Source organism: Colossoma macropomum, unplaced genomic scaffold (genome assembly GCF_904425465.1).
Source record: "Colossoma macropomum unplaced genomic scaffold, Colossoma_macropomum, whole genome shotgun sequence".
Classification (NCBI taxonomy): domain Eukaryota; kingdom Metazoa; phylum Chordata; class Actinopteri; order Characiformes; family Serrasalmidae; genus Colossoma; species Colossoma macropomum.
Window position 1 is genome coordinate 900578 of NW_023495818.1, and position 17963 is coordinate 918540.

At 39.4% G+C, this 17963-nt stretch overlaps 1 protein-coding gene across 2 annotated transcripts in view; it reads right to left on the minus strand.

Moving 5' to 3' along the window:
* Positions 1-17963, minus strand: part of nlgn4xa (neuroligin 4 X-linked a) — a 122610-nt gene that overhangs the window by 78682 nt on the left and 25965 nt on the right. For both annotated transcript variants that reach the window (XM_036563566.1, XM_036563565.1), the window contains one exon: positions 9734-9886. In XM_036563566.1, the coding sequence (XP_036419459.1) occupies positions 9734-9886 (153 nt within the window). The remainder of the gene's footprint in view (positions 1-9733; positions 9887-17963) is intronic.

Here is a 17963-nt window from a genome sequence, read left to right on the forward strand (position 1 = left end):
CTTGGATGTGGTTTGAGTGGTTTAAGAGAGGTTTTGCAGTAAAAATGTGGGTGATTATTGACACTTTTGTTTGTAGTGACAGTCGCTTTAAAGAAAAAAAAGACTGGATTGATATTGGCATCGGCTGACACTCAAGGTTTCAGTATTTGTTTCAGTTTTAGAGAAGAAAAAGTAGTATCATGCCGTCTCTAGTGATGATGTATTATATTTTACTCATGTGAAAATGATGTACACTATGAACTGATGCATACCTCTGAAGCACCAAGAGATAAGATACATTACATTTAATCAATGAATGATCATTGCACTTCTTTGTAAATCAAAATAGTATGTACAATCCAAATGTACTATGAGCACCATTAACTAGCAAGCGTGGGTCATCTTGTGTCTAAATCGGCTGTCTTGTCCGGTGTCATATCCAATTCATCAAAACAGAATGGACGTGCTTGTTTTTCGCAAACACACTGATCGAATTACAAGGGCTGCTACACGCTCAAGCATTCGATTTCAAGAAGTATAGCTTTTTTTTACAAACCACAGCGGCAGACTCTGCCATCGTTGTGTATAATAAATCACCACCAGCTCCTTTCTTGCTAATTACTGATTCACATCATGAACACGAAACAAACAACAACAAATAAAATACACTTGAAAAATGAGAAACAACTAGATTCGTGATTTTTCAGGTTGTACCCTTTTGTTAAGACAGGCTAATGGCCTGATTCGAGTTTAGTAAGAGGGGCTAGTGAGGTTCTGAGTGGTCTCGGTCCATTACCGAAATCACGCAAGAGGCAGACGTCAAAAGCGGAAAAAGAGAAGGAGCTTTTTTTGTCATGTTAATGAAGTGTTTTTAATTAGCACAGGCAAATCCGCTCTGGCTAACATGTAGGAGCCTAAAGGATGTGCGTGCTGTTTGTTTACTGTTAGTCATTTGTTTATTTGCTTTCCGTGTGCCGTTTGAAACCAAAAAGTCAGTGACCGCTTGGCATAACGGGCACTGCCTGAGTGCTCTTGACCAGGATTGTTGCCTTCAGCAATTTGCTAAAACAGTTCCTTCCTAGGTCTCTTCTACACTTCAGTTCTTCCAACAACTTCAGTCTTCAGTTGTTTCAGTTTCTCCTTGCCTTTCTTTTAGGGTTCTCACATTACCTGAATTTTGACTTTGAAATCCAGTACTCAAAGCCAGTACTCAAGACCAAATGGATACTATTGACAAATAATTCAAAACATTTGTGACCTGAATTGTTACAGCTTATTTAATATCTCTGATTTTCAAATTTAGTGTCTTTTTGTCAACACTAATCTATTCAAGTATGAAATAGAACAAATGTTTTATTAAGGAGTTTAAACAGGACCTCATTTGACATGTTCTAGAGGAAGACCCCAACAGAATTCTCTTGTAGAACACTCTTGTAGGTTCCTGACCATTTTCAAAGTTAGAAGCTTATAGATCCTTGTTTTAAAAACCAAGAGACCAAGTCATAAGCCCAGGACTGAAATTGTACTATTGAAATCGTAATATTAAAAATACATCATAAAAAAATAGTATTTCTAAATAAATAACAGTGATATGAAACAAACCGACAACAACAAGTAATGAATTTCATCATTATTTCCTGGCATATTTAAACTAAGAACTCTCTCTAGCTACAATTGAACAAAACTTCCCTGCTGACTGAACTGACTGAAGACTGATGGAAGTTATCATCACTGTCCAAAAAAGCATCTCCAAAATGGCAATTTCACAGTAGAAGGCAAAAATGTTCTTTACTTTTAATGGATGTTAATGTAAAGAGATTTTATTCCAAGCACTCCTATTGGTCCATTCATCATAAAATGGTCACACAATATGAAGGATAGCTCAAAAGATGCAGAAAAATGCAAATCGAATTTTTGACAGTGTCAATATAGTAAGATACACTTACTGAGTAGTAAGCAAGAAATAATCAGATAACAGCATTTATACAAGGACAAATGAACAAATATATTTTTTTTTTTGTTTTTTGTAACTGTAACTGTTAAATGACGCTAAAGCTGAGTGCACATTCATTTGTTTGGTCAGTATACGCTGTTAAAAATGAATAGCTGCCCAACTAAAAATGATAATGTACCTGATTACACTGCTTTCCTTGAGTACATTGAACTTGAGGACACTAGAGTTCACCCAACTCAAACTTCTTAGCTTACGGTTTTTCCCCACTAGCTGGGACAGATACTTCCGCCAGACATTTTCTCCCTCTTATAGGCAGCCATAGCATCACTGGGTTTAAGCTTACAACACCCTGGTGGGGGTGAATGCTTAGTCCATTGCACCAGACGTTATTCAGATTTCTGTGTCCTTAAATGTTTAATACCCTTTACAAAATGTTGTTTTAATTTTGAAAAGTAACATAGCAACATAGCCATAAGTCTCATCCTCACTGAGGAACTCATCATAAAAAGGGATGTATAAATGTGTGAACCTTTGTTACAATCAAAAAAAGTAATATTTAAATTAAGGAACTGAATAACTTACAATCTAAAATATAATTTGTGTCAGAGATTGCAGGCAGAATACTACGCCAACAGTTTTAGCTTAACCTTTAGAAATCCAGTTGCATTATTAATTACATTTACATTTGATGTTTTTTTCTTTCTGCAAAAACAACACTGTTCAAAAAAAAAACTTTTAATCAAATTCAAATAATAACATAAGAACTCTCAGTGTCACTGATCTAAAGCACCACTCTAATGAAGGACCAAATCTACTTGGGTGCTAAGAGCACCCCCTGGTGGAGAATCTCCAGCCTGCTAAATGTAAGTGAGTGAGCGATCAAGCCAAGTCCATGAGGTGCTTTGCATCTTAGTATCCAAAATATTTTATCTTATATTTACAATCACAAATGTGGCATTCGTTGAAACTTTAGAATCTGCACTTTCCACAGAATTGAGTGAGAAATAAGTAACATTTAATTACAACATGCTTTTGTTATGTCTTGAATAACTTTGACTTCTAAGTGCTAAATAAAGAATTGAAAGAACTGAAAGATACAATGTTGTTAACTAAGTTGTAGTAATGAAAGGCAGTAAATTCTTGATATCCTGCTACTCTTTTTAAGACATTTTCTCTTGAATGAAATTCCATTTGATTGCCCTTGTCTTCTACTAACTGATGCTTATCTTTCCTCAATCCGTTGCTTTCTTTTGTTTGCCCCCTTTCCTTTCCCATTCCTTTTCCTGTTCTCTATTTTCTCTCTCACTCTTTGGCTCTCGCCTGTCCACCTCGGCCTCATATCATCTACCCACCCACACCCCCTCCCCTTCTCTCTTTTGACAGACAACATGGTCATTAAAGTAGCCATGAAACTACCATTCTGCCCTCCAGCTCTTCATGACACTCCACAGGAAGGTCCACTCACTCACACACACACACACACACACACACACACACACACACACACACACCTACACCTACACTCTCATACTCACCACTTACACATCCGCAACTTGACACTAAGCTGAAAAAAGAAAGGTTCCAGCTGCCAGTCACTTCATTGTTCACTGTATGATCCTAAAATCCAGTCTCTGTCTTTCTTTCTCTCTATTTGAGCTCCTCTGAGTTTTGCCTGTCTCTCCCCTAAGGAGCCCTTTTCTTCTCAGTGGTCTCTCGGGTCCATCAGGGGTCATTTTTTTGGCCTCCTCTGCATGCGCACACACCCACTGACACACTTCTAAACCCAATAGAAGGGTGAGAGACACATTTCAGGATTTGTATGATGGTAGATGATGGTGGGACAACAAACCAAATAGTGCCTGTTTTTAAATGAACAAACAGGGTTTCAGTGGTCAGCCTAACACTCCATCAAGAGTTACACTTTGCCAACCTCTGCCATCAGCCTCAGCAGTGGAATAAACTAGATATTGATTTTTTTGTGAAAACACTGTCACTGAATGCTCATGGTTGAAGTCCAGGCATAGCCTTGAATGTACAATAACACCCAAACTTCAACAAAAACATACCACTAGAAAAATTAGCATATGTCCATATCAAATTGTTGCTGATAACACCAGTTCTGCTACGAGGTATGACATTATTAACAGCAACATGTAAAAGACTTTATGGCAGTTTGGTACACTTTTAAAAGTAATAGTGCCAAAAAATGTTCTTTGGAGTAGCACCATAGACAAACCAAACATACCAGAAAGTATGAAAATCCTTTTTAAAGTTTAAAGGCTTTTAGTTTTTTTAATCACTTTTTAGAACCATACTTCCAAACCAAGACTCATTTACAAACCTTAATTTTTAAGAGTGTGTAACATTTTCATCAACTAATAAGTTACATGTAATTACATAATTACAATAATTTAGTTACATAATTAATTGCATTTGTATTCGATTTACATGCTGTATAAGCAGGTCGGCATGTCTGACTTTTTCTCAAAAAACATTTGTCAAAAAAGCAAAAATGTGGCAAAAACACAAACACAAGATTGAACACACAACAGCAACTTTTCATCAAATTCACGTCATAATAAAACATCAACATCTACTTATAAACACAAAACAAGCCATCGATTAAAAGTTTAGAATCCACACTTCTTCCTTATCTCCCCACTTGTTTCAATAAGACTTGGTAGATAAGACCAAAACAAAATCGCCATCAGATGAGCAGTACTTAAAGCTTTCATCTTTGAGAGAGAGGAGAAAATCAAGCTCCACTCTTACTTCAGATCTGAAAACATCTACAGGTGTTTCTGTCCATCCTTCCACTGTGAGAAGACAACACAACACTATAGCTGACAAGAAGCCCTTACTGAGAAATGAACATTCCCGAGGCAAGCAAAGAAGCTGCTGGTGTTCTCAGAACGCTGGACTGACCACCCAAGGGCCAATACCTTTACATCACCGAGAGTGTTTTTTGGGATCACTCGTGATCATGAGGTGCAGAAAATGCAACCAACCAATTCCAAACAGGAAAGAATGGAAATGATAATAAGGACAAATAGTGGGCGCACTAAAAACTGAAAACCCACATATTATATTTGGCTGTTGAGGCTTCTGTGTAATTTTCTGTTACATATGTTTTAAACTTTTGTTGTCCCTGACACTGAAAAATGAAAAACTTGTACTTAAATTTGACTAGAAATAAAATAATGGTCTCTGACTTTTGCACAGCACTGTACACACACACGTGTGTGTGTGTGTGTGTAAAGTTAATACAAATATGACATAAATGAAACAAAATAGGTAAAAACTGATAACAATTTGACATAAAATGGCTTGAAACTGACAATAATATGATAAAAAATGGGTTACAATTGATAATATGACATAAAATGGGTTCAAACTAATATTAATATCACAAAAATGTGTTAAACACATCATTTTTGAGAGTGAAACAAACTGGGTCTGAGTCAAAAGTTGATTCATTAATGATCAACAGTTTCATCAACAGATGAAAATTAAATTTTCTTTTGTTGTTAAATAAGAAATCTGTATGTAAATGTAGTTCCAAAGCTTTGCTACAGGCAATAAAGGTTAGGTCTGATGTTCTGTCCTTCAACTAAAGGTAAAAAAGAATGAAACACTGAAAACACTGAACCACATTTCCTATAGTTAGTGTTAATGCTTAAACACATGCTGCTGTATGTACCGCCCATCAGTAGTCTGCTCACATCTGTGTATAACAAGCAAGAGAGAGAGAGAGAGAGAGAGAGAGAGAGACATGTGCCAGTGACACGTCTCAGTTCAGCTCACCCTAAACACACTCTGCTACACCTCATCAGCAAGCCGCATGTGACGCTCCGCCACAGATGGTGCAGTCGTTATGAAAGCATCACACGCACACATAAACAATACACAAAACCAAACGCTGATGCCCCATTACATTTGATTGATTGCCCTCACCAGCTATCATTTATCTAAGGCTATATACAGTCACAATCACATGTTAGCCAATTTAGTAATCTTATTCCTGAGCAGAAAACGCAACACATTTCCCGCTTACTCTCCCAGTCTGTAACTGTGTTACCTTTTATAAATGTGTTTCTAGAACTTAAATGTCATTTCTCACGCAGTAAGTGTGTAAGTGTGTCGTAAGAGGGTAAATTAATTAAAACGTTGCAGGGTTTAGCAACAGCTGAGGCCTTATGTACTTCTCACTGGTACAGCTGGACTCTAGCCAAGTAAACAGCAGACTGCTTGGTGTCTACACACACACACGCGTGCTCACTGCCCACTCTCACACACAACACTCATTCTGTCACTAAGATTCTTCAGCAGTGCTGAACATTAACCTTCAAAGTGTAAAAAGGGTTTGCGCTCCCAAAACAGCACTACAGAAGGACATCAGGCTCCAATCAACATCTCAAACAAAGCAGGCTGCGCACCAAATCACAGTCACTCAATTTCCTTCACTTCTTTTAATAAAAGAGCTTGATGTAGTATGTAAACACTGTTAAAGATTGCTTCAGAATGTATTGTTCACTCCCCAGTCTATAAATGGACATTATGCTGCAATAACAGCCCATTTTGAATTCAATGTTTTGTGATGTCACAAAAAAACATTGCATTTACACGGCCTATAGCAGTTTAGCTCCACCCTGCAGAGGTTATAAGAAGTGTTTCAGCCCAGACTGCTTTTTGGATGAGGCACAATGCAGGGCAGCCAATCAAAACAGAGGCTATTTAATGTTACATAGTCTTAAAGGGGCAGTAACAAAAATAAATAGGCATAAAGAGAAGCCAAAATACATGCACACACACACACACACACACACACACACACACATCTTCTAAGCCGCTTATCCTTCTGGGTTGCAGGGGGAGCTGGAGCCCATCCCAGCAGTCATTGAGTGGAAGGCAGCTAAAAAATAGTCATGTAAAAATTAATTATGACTGATTTTGATACATAAACGTAGACAAATGTCATAAGTGAACCTCTTTGATGAAGTGAAACTGCGATTTTTCTGAAGCTGGGTATACACATTACAACTTTTCAAATCCTTCAAATCAAAGAAAAAAAAATAACAGGACATTCTGTTGAAGATGGACGTTAAGTCTGTGATGTACATAGAGAGAGAGAGAGAGAGAAAGAGAGAGAGAGAGAGAGCATCACAGACTTAATGTCCATCTTCAACAGAATGTCTTGTTATTTTTTTTTTTTTTCTTTGTCCCGAGGACATGCACACAAGACAAAAAGGCAAAAAGAGGATACAACACACATAAGTTTTGGCCACAAAAAGCACTCAAAACCCAGATCCTGCTGTTATCACCTGATACAAGAAGAGCAGGGAAAATGCAAACCAAGGATGAATCTTAAGAATAGTGCTGAATAGACAGAGCTGAAGAAAAAATTTACTACAAGCTGGCTGCTGACTTGTAATTGTAAAGAGAGTGATTATTTGACTGAACCGAACAAGCAGCTCCTCTGTCTCCATGGTCGGCTGCTCACGGCTGAGGTCATGCATGTCTCTTTACCTTTTTGCTCCACTCTCCAGGCTCTCTCTTTGGCTGTTGCCTGAATCACTCATTTACATTTCTGACCATCTCACACCACAGGACTCATGAATGTATTGAGTTGTAAAACTCAAACGTGTGAAAATATCAGAAGGCCACTGATCACTTCAGAGCTCAATCGGAAGGCTATAGGATGACTCATTACCCCTTCTCACAGTACCAGATCATCCATGCTGTCAGTCACTTCCCATGTAGCTCCCGACCTGGGAAATCTTCAAATTGTGAAATTTGTCAGAAAGGACAAATCAGGGTGAAAATCGGGCAATAACTGTGTGGCGTAGGCCCAACTTGGTGGATACTATTGTTATTTCGTTGTTGTCTAGTTGAGATCTGCCTTTAATAAAAATCAAATCAGTTTGTGGAAAACCAAGAAGTACAGAAAGACATTCAAGTGTTGACATGACCAGGTAAACTCCTACACTGATTTTATTTACTATTACATTTGTTATACATTTTGAGATGTTTATTTCTAATTGTACAGCAAGTCCCAAATCAGTACAGACTACTCTCAAGTTAAGTTCCAAGTCAGTACAGGCTAGTCTCAAGTCAAGTCCCATATCAGTACAGGCTAGTCTCAAGTCAAGTCCTGAGGCAGTACAGGCTAGTCTCAAGTCAAGTCCCAAATCAGTACAGGCTAGTCTCAAGTTAAGTCCTGAGGCAGTACAGGCTAGTCTCAAGTTAAGTCCTGAGGCAGTACAGGCTAGTCTCAAGTTAAGTCCTAAAGCAGTACAGACTAGTCTCAAGTCAAGTCCTGAGCAAATTTAATGCTATTTCAACACAAAACACCAAAATTGATGATAACGATTATAAAACCTATTTAATGATAGCAGTTAGGAGTACATTGTAAATGTTCTTCTTTTTTTTATTACCCTTCCACAATGACTAGTAGTACATGGATAACCACAGACAAAGAGTAGTGCAATTCACACGAAATAAAAAGTAAACAATACTATTGAACTTAGCACAAAAATGAGCAGAAGAAGATCATTTTGATCATTTTTGGAAGCATGTTTCAAGTTACAAGTCTTTTTTAATTTTTTGATCATCAAATTTGTGACTCGAGTCACTATTGCTGCTGACCAGTCACATATATTTGTAAGCCGAACATCATTATGTTCGTCTTTGCTTAGGGAGGTAAGTCCACCATTCATCCGACATTTCTGATTTATGTTTGATTTGGCTAGAACTTGGCTAGAATCATAAATAGGTTTAGCTGAAGAGTGAGAGCGACAGGCGTTTGAGACAGCCTTCAGAGACCACAATCAGAAAAGGTACATGGTTAACAAGCTCTTCAGTTCTAAGTCAGCTCTCTCCCTCTTTCTCTCCCCTTTTTCCCTGTAGTGCACACTTTTTTTCCAGAACACCTTTTCCCCCTGGCTCCAGCACAACTAAATATAGGGAGCTTTGCCGACAGCTCGAGCCGATAACAAATGGTAAGCAGAGCAGCTCCTTCCAAGCGTGACGGAAAAAAAAAAGTGGTGAAAATTTTAATATTTTGCCAACTCCGTATCCAACCAAAGTAGGAACGTTATGGACTTTACATATTTTGCCAGTTTATTAACATATCTTTTACATAATTTTGTTATATGTTTAAATGCATTGGGAATTTCAAGAGGGACAAAAGTAGTGCAAAGCAAACAGAGACAATGGAAGACTGACAAACCATTTGTGAACCATGAAGATTTTTAGCGCATTGCTATCAGAAAGAGAAAGAATAATTGCTTGGGTTATCTATTAAATTACTGCACTGAACGTTGCTGCTTCAAGGGTAATTCCTAGATGTCAATATCCACACAACTCATTCTATGTCAAATATAATTACAATCCAATACGCTTGCAATTATAAAAGGATGTAGACATTGTCGCCTCAAATACTACAGCATTTCTGGAGAGTAGTAAACTCTGCCTCGTAAAGAATGAAAACGTTCCTGGAAACGCCTAGACTGGTGCATGAGCACCACAGTGGAAAAAAGAAAGCCATCCAAGAAATACAGTCACAACAGCTGCCTCGACCGTCCTCTGAGCTTTCACAGGGCCAAACCACCAGGAATCTTCTGTTCACTCAGTTGTGCCTCTATCTAATTAAAATTTAAATTTTCCTTAAAACACTCAAACTAAAATTAACGCCCTGCCATTGTTTCTCCAACCATTTCTAAATCATTTACTTTAGCAGTAACAAGATAAGCACAGTCCAACACCAACATTACGTCCAGTTAAACCAAGCAGATGACTTACCCAATACACCCAGTCTGTAGTTGAGGGTGACCACAATGACATTGCCATAGCTGGCCAGGATACTGCCATCGATCATGTTCCCCGTGCCTTCCATGTAGGATCCACCATGAATATACACCATGACTGGTCTCAGACCATTCTCGTCGTGGATATCTGAAAAAGGAGACAGCAGCAAGTATATGATGGTTTAAGAGATGTTGACAAGAGAATTTGTAGTCCATGCTGTGGTCACTTATGGTGATCAAAAGTGTTAAATAGTGATATCCGTAGTGGGACAAGCAAAGCAACCCAGAGTACAACTAGAACTAAGTATTAAAAGAATATATTACCTAACAATGATAATGCGCCCAACACTGAATTGATGCTAGTGGGCACCAGTTAGCTTAGTCGCATTTGCATAATGCTATCACAAGCTTCCATTCATTACTCGCTTGCTTGACTAGCTTTCTCCTCCACGTAATCACATTCATTCCAGGTACAAATTGTCTTTGGATCAGTTCTCACTCTCAGATGTTTGATCCGTACACCGCAATGCAACGCAGAGAGAGATAAGGCTCAAACAGCGACTTCTCTCATTAGCTCGCTAATTCAGCCCTTAGCAGTGGAAGACTCCATTTAGACCAATCAGTGCCCTTGTAACACTCTACCTCGAGATGTGCGCTAATGTGCAGAGAAGGTCATTGTTTCCTCACATGAGTCGACTAGGCTATTTGCGATTTTCTCCTGCTCTGATTATACCGGCTGATTAGCAAACCTGGAGCTGGAAGCTGATTATAAATGAAGGGGTTGGCGAAACTCGAGACAAAATCACAGGTATCATTCCACAAATAGCCAGCAGGCTTCATAGATCATAGACGGCCGCTGCTGCTGCTCCTGCTGCCGCTGCTAGCCTCATTAGCAACAGCTCCTTTGAGTGAATACCTATGGGGGGGAGTATTGTAGGAAACTTAACCCCACCAAAAAAAAATAAAAAATAGGAAAAAGTGGATGCTGGGAATACAGAGCAGTACAGTATGATGAAAAGACATTTGCTGGATGGTGAACAGGCTATGTGTATCTCATATGGCCGTGGCGTCTACTGCTGATTATTGAGGCTTATGTACAAGCGCAGCAAATGGCTTCCCTGAGCTTGTGCAAAATGTCAGATCGAATGAGAGCAAATGCCACGAGGACAGGGTTATGATCATGGCTAGCTTATAGTGTGCGAGTAAGTGCCTATCGCTGTCACCCTCTGCGTGTTCTCTTTGTTTTTCTAACACTGTGCGGGGTATAGTAGACACCATTAGCTGTTAGCGCGCTAGCCACTCTGGCCCTCTCTGTGAAGTGGAGTCCAGCAGGGGTTAGCGCATTAGCACTAACGTAGCAGCATGACCCTGGTGTCTAGGGCTTTATCCAAGACCCCTGGATAATTGGCATTCAGGCAGCACAGTCTGTTACATGTGCCTTTGTTAGCTGCATAGGGTGGCCAACACACACAGACATGCACACACTCCCCAGCCCCTCATCATCCGCAGTGCCTTTGGGCAGGTTGCCCCCATCCCTCCATAAAAGAACAGAAAGAGTGGAAGGGGGATAGTAGAGATGGTGAGGAAAATTATACGTGAGAAAGGAAGAGAGTAAAAGAGTGTGAGAGGAGTGAGAGTAAGAGAGAGAAGACTGGAAAACAAGCCATTTTGACAGGTGATTAATCTCGGCCGAGTTTTGAGCGGGAGCCAGGCGGTACGCTAATGCGAGGGCATCTATTTCGCAGCTCTTTGCTACTATATGACTTTCAACGTCACCATGCTTTTATTATACTGGACCGTCAGCACAACATACTCTCTATTCACTCAAGCTAATGGCTCTGTCTCTTCTAGTGGAGATGTTCCACAAGGCCTGTTTATGCTAATCTAGCATCAGTTGCTTTTACCTAAAAACTGTAACTTCAACCACTAGCAGAAAAACTACTCACAGGTCAGCTTAATGTATTAAACTTGTACCAACAACGTTGCATTATAGGTCATATTTATTTCTCCTTTATGTAGTACAACCACACTTAATCAGTCATGTTTCCTCTATAATGGAGATGTTCCATAAGACTGGGATAAAAAATGCTATTTTATGCTAACCTAGGATCAGTTCCTTTTAACTAAAACCCTATTTACTAAAACTTTATTCACTATGCAAAATGGTCCCATATCAGCACAAAATCACAAACCTGGACCATTCCATCATACTTATCTTTCATTTAGTAGTAGCACACTCTCTTTTTTCAGCCAAGCTAATGGCTCTGTCTCCTCTAGTGAAGATATTCCACAAAGCCTGGCTACAAGTTCGTATTTTATGCTTACCTAGGACCATTTTCTTTTCCCTGAAGCTGTGAACCTTAACCATTGTGAAAGAAAATCTAGTCCAAGATCAGAATAAAATGACAAACCTGGACCTTTACATCATACATTCTCTTTCATTTAGTAGTACCACACTTTTTTATTCCGTCATGGTAATATCTCTGTTTCCTCTCGTGGAGATGTTCAGTAAGACTTGGGTGAAAAGATACTATTTTATGCTTTCCTAGGAACAATATTATTTTATTTGAAACCATCAAACAAAAATATAGTCCTTTACCAGCACAATACAGCAAAATTGGACCAGGATCATTACATCACATGCCATATTTATTTCTCCTTCATTTAGTAGTATCACACTCTCAGTCAAGCTAATGGCTTTTTTATCTCTGGTGTTGTTGTTTCACAAGACCTGGGAAAACTGTGCCATTTTTAGCAAACCCACCAGTTTTTTTAAGTAAAACAATAAGTTTAAGTAAACAATTACATCACACACCACCTCACTTAATAAACACTCTCTTATTCAGTGAAGCTAATGGTTCTGTCTGTTGTAGTGATGTTCCATAAAGCTTGGGTAGAAAACAATACTTTATGCTAACCTAACTATTATCTAAAACCTAACAATGAACAATATAAAACTGGCCACATTTCACCATAAAAATGACAAACCTGTACAAACATCATTACATCAAATACCATATTTATTTCTCCTTTATTTAGTAATGCTTCCCAAACTGGTCCTCAGGGTTTCAGTTCCCAACACATAGTGATGAAGGAAAGATGTGGACTGTGTGGCACGGCCTGAGGACTGGATTGGGAGCCACTGATTTACTACCACCACACTCTCTTATTCAGTCAGGCTAGCGGCTCTGTCTCTTCTAGTGATGTTCCATAAAGCCTGGGTAAAAAACAATACTTTATGCTAAACTAACTATTATCTAAAACCCTAATTATGACCAATATGAGAAAAAAAAACTAGCCACATTTCACCATAAAAATAACAAACCTGTACAAACACCATTACATCATATATCATATTTATTTCTCCTTTATTTAGTACAGTGGTTCCCAAACTGGTCCTCAGGGTTCCAGTTCCCAATACATAGGGATGAAGGAAAGATGTGGACTGTGTGGCAGGGCCTGAGGACTGGATTGGGAACCACTGATTTAGTACAACCACACTCTCTTATTCAGTCAAGCTAGTGGCTCTGTCTCCTCTAGTGGAGAAGTCCCACAAGGCTTGGGTAGAAGATGCTGTTTTGTTTTGTTGGGATCTAAAATCTTTAACTTTAACCATTATTAAAAAACAAAAAACTAGTCCCAGATCAGCATACAATGGCAAACCAGAACCAACATTTACATCATACTTACTTTGTCCTTCATTTAGTAATACCAAATTCTTTTATTCAGTCCAGCTAACGGTTCTGTTTCCTCTAGTGGAGAAATTCTGCAGTGCATAGTCAGACTATGTCACTTTATGCTAAGCTAGTATCACTTAAATCCCTAATCTTACCCATTATGAGAAAATGCTTTTGAGATTTTTGTAAGAATATTATGAACTTATTTAGCTTATTTGATTTACATTATGTTTTGTATGTGCAGCATTATCTGCCAATAGAATAAGACTTTATATACTAATCTTTATTTGAAGCTACTTACAATTTTAAGATATTTTACTTGCCAAAATGTGATTTTCATCCTCATCATTAAACAGCAAATATGCCATGCACTATATTTCTTTCCCCTTCATATAGAAGAACCATAGTGTTTCATTCAGTCACATGAATGGCTCCCTTTCCTCTAATGGAGATGCTCCAGAAGGCTTGGGAAGCCATTTTATGTTAACCTGGAGTCTCTTTCTTTAACCCCTACAAGAAACATAAAACTAAACCCATAAAATGGCACAAAGACAGCCGTCAGCAGACAAAGGCCAAACTGTACCAACACCATTACATCATACGCCATAGTTCTCCTTCATTACAATTTAGTAGTAATTTAGCGAGCCCTTTATTAACCACTTTGAAACATAGCAATGGAGCTTTGAACCGAGCGGAACATCTCAGAAACACATTAGGAGAATAGAGTGCTTCCATAAAGTTGTCAAAGTGCTGAAACTGATATGCATCTCGGAGCACTCAGCAGCAAGGCAGTCTAGGATGCAATTTGGGCTGACTATTACTACACTGTCCGACAATTTTCATTTGCTTGCGGGGACGCAGCCAATATCACCGCCCTGAGATCGAGCAGGGCATCCTTTCTAAGCTGCCGATGGCGAATGCAGCGGGGAACGCTAGGGACTTTGGTTCCTCGCAAACAAACATGATCTAGGGCGGAGGATGTAAAGGCACGGTGAAGAGACCCACTGTGTCCCAATGCTGTCACTGGTCAGCGGTTCACTAAGAAATAAAAATGTTCCTGTTCTCCTTCGCTCTGATGGCATTACGCAAGAGAGAGAGAGGGAGAAAGGGTGAGAGAGAGGAGGCATAGTGGGGGTGACTCTGCAGCGTTGGCGCCCCGGACATTCATCATTGCCAGGACAGGCTGAGGGGGATAATATATTCCCCTATGGGCTGAACGGCGCCACACACATTACTCATCTTTATATGGTGAGAGAGGGAGAGAGAGATAGAGAGAGAGGGAGAGAGGGAGAGGGAGTAGGGTCATCTGAATTTTCCATCCATTTCAGCAATTCACAAGTGTTAGTAGAGAAAGATGTAGATGGTTGTTAGTTTCCATGCAGGAGTTGCCGAAGCTTCGTTTGTGCAGCACCTAGCTTTCCATTGTGTCTGTTCAGCTGTAACCACCATCGTACACTGAAGAAAGCAATGCATTGAATGTACTTGATTCATATATGTACCCTATTTATGAATAATACATATTCAGTCAACACAAGAAACCAGAGGTCTACAAATTCTGTCACTTTCCAGTCCTGGATTTTGTAAATTCTGACCAGTTTCCTGTCCTGGATTCCATAAATTCAGACCATATTCTAGTCCTGGATTTTGCAAAATCGACCAGCTTCTAGTTCTGGATTTTGTTAATTTGGACTAGTTTCACAGTCTTGAACTTTGTATATTCAGACAACTTTCGAATCCTTAAATTTGCAAATTCGGACCGGTTTCCGGTCCTGGATTTTGTATGTTTGGACCCACTCCTGGTCCTGGATTTTGTACATTTGGACCAGCTCCTGGTCCTGGATTTTATACACTGGGACCAGTTCTGGTCCTGAATTTTGTAATCACTGGTGGTTATGACACTAGCTGGCCAGTCAGTTACATCAACAGATCAACTACTAGTGATTACAAAATCTTGGTCCAGATTTGAAGACTTAAGCAATGGAACTGTCCTGCTCTGCCCACAAATACGTTCTGTCATAGGTACTGTTTTGGGGTTACTTTACAGAATGTTGACAAAAATTCTATTCAATCAAATCAGAAATTACAAAATGTTCAGTTTCCTATGCGTCTGAGCTGAATGCTTTTGCAGCTAACTGAAAACAGGCATCTTAAGTTACCTTTATTTCCCCACAACGGGGAAATTTCACCTCTGCATTTTAACCCAGGTGTGCAGTGAAACACCCGCATACACACTAGTGAATGCACACACATTAGGGGGCAGTGAGCACACTTGCCCAGAGTGGTGGGCAGCCCTAACCATAGCACCCGGGGAGCAGTTGGGGGTTACGTCCCTTGCTCAAAGGCACTTCAGTCAGGTACTGTCAGCTCAGGGGATCAAACCGGCGACCTTCCGGTCACAAGGTTGGTTCTGTAACCTCCAGCCCACAACACATACACGCGTTTACTGTTGACTCCAACTTGTCTTGGACTTAATAATATATGTAATACGTCATTTTCCTAATTTTACCCATCAAACCATCTGCAGTAGAGCTGGCTGAAGCCTAGCTGCTAATACTCTATGTTGTTACATGTTGATATGACTATAGCTTGATCATTTAAATACATCTTTTAAATGGCTTTTAAAGCCATTACCTTCAGCAGATTATGCCGGACAATGGTTGAGGGAGATCTATGGACTGACATTTGCTAAATCAAACACAAGTGTATATTGTGTCACTTTTAAATGATTAAAACAACTCGAGAAGACAAAGAAATATGGACTGAAAGCAGTTAAAGACTAGTTAAGGGATGGTCTTGAAGAGGCCTTGATTTTTTTGGGTCTCAATCTTGACTCGGTCTCTACCAATTTTGGACTTGATCATGCCCCCTTCAGGCTTGGTCTTGATGTTGATTTTGATCAGCCCTATTATTAACCCACTCTAAATGTATGTATTTTACTAAAACTCAGTGCCACAATTTCTCATTAGGCTGAATCCAATTTTTGTCAATGTTCTGTAAAGCATGTTCAGTTTAGCAACAGTAGAAATGTGTAGGAGCAGAGATAAGCCAATTATTGCCAAAAATTAATAAGTTAAAATACAAAATGTTCATGATATGTTTGATTAATGTGTAAATGATGCACACTTTTGAATCAAGAAAATTCAATGCTGTCTTTGTTTTAGTGGTAACTGTGACAGTGTAGCAGTTGTAAAGCTTTTAGACCTTCCAGCAGGTGAGTCAACTGTGTCATATGCATTAATGTCCTTCATAATCCTTCAGTCGAAAGGGTAATTGCTGCCATTGCATACGAATAAAAAGTCAGATTTCATGGTGCCATGAAAGAGGAGTCAAGCATGGCCCCTGGACAGACAGCATAACTTCTATTGATGTCTCAAACTGAGCATTCAACGTCACCTTCTAATAACCGTTAAAGCTAAGGCCTTAGGCTTCACATTCAATATGCATGTAAACCAATTACAACGGGTCTGACAAGGAGGGATCCCTTCGTTCGTTAGCTCTCCAATGAGCCCTCCTTTTGTCGCTAATTCTCAAGCAAGGGCTTTATTACCGACATACATTTCTCAATAGAAGTATAGTTTTTGACAAACAAAACAAAAGAAAATCGAAACAAAGAGGGTCAAGGAGTTTTCACACACTTAAAAATAAAGGAGCGATGCCATAGAAGAACCTCTCTAAATGTTTCTGAATAGTTCTTGACATAGATGAAAGTTACAGAAATTTGTCATCACATGGAGGTTCTTCACACTCAAAACATCTCATTTACAAAAACGCTTACTTAAATAATCATCCACTAAAAGGTAAATTCCACCGCGACCCAGAAGGATAAGCGGTTTAGAAGATGGATGGATGGATAAAAGGAAAATTCTATATGATACATCTAAGCCAAGAACCAATCAGAAACATTTAGTTTTTAAGAGTGTGTAGAACCTTTACCTTATATGGAGGTTCTCCACATAATGACGAACCTCCAAGAGTGGTTCTTCTATGACATAGCTCCAAGGAACCCTTTATCATTCCCTTATTTTAAAGAGCATAAGCCTAGACCCTGTGGGTGAGTTGTGTAGCTGCTGGAGTATCTCTTCCATTTACTGAGACTCTCTCTGTTCTGCAATGGAGCTCTATATGGTGAAGGTACAGCCTCGAGGGAGCCAGAACGAGTAATTCATCGCCACTGCAGATGTGCACGCAGTCAGCCTGCATCGATTGTGCCCTTCTGCAAAACTCCCGCCGCCATCTCTCCAGAGCAATGAAGACCAGCCGTCGGCACCCGGCCGCCTCGCTGCTGTTTTACCCTAATGCTGGGATTTCTCTGTATTTTCTTTTTTTTCTGTAGCACAATAACTCTTGCATGCTTGTCTGGTTGATTTTCATCAACAAGATACTGTGGGTTAAAACATTGCTGTGGCTTTGATTATCCTGTCAGGGGGATAGTGTAGGGTTTTCAAGCTTTTTATTTTTCCCCTGTCTCCAAGAAACGCCCAGAAGAAGAATTGTTTTTCAGTCATCATAGCAGAGCGCAGCAGAATGGCAGATATGTGATTCTGGAGA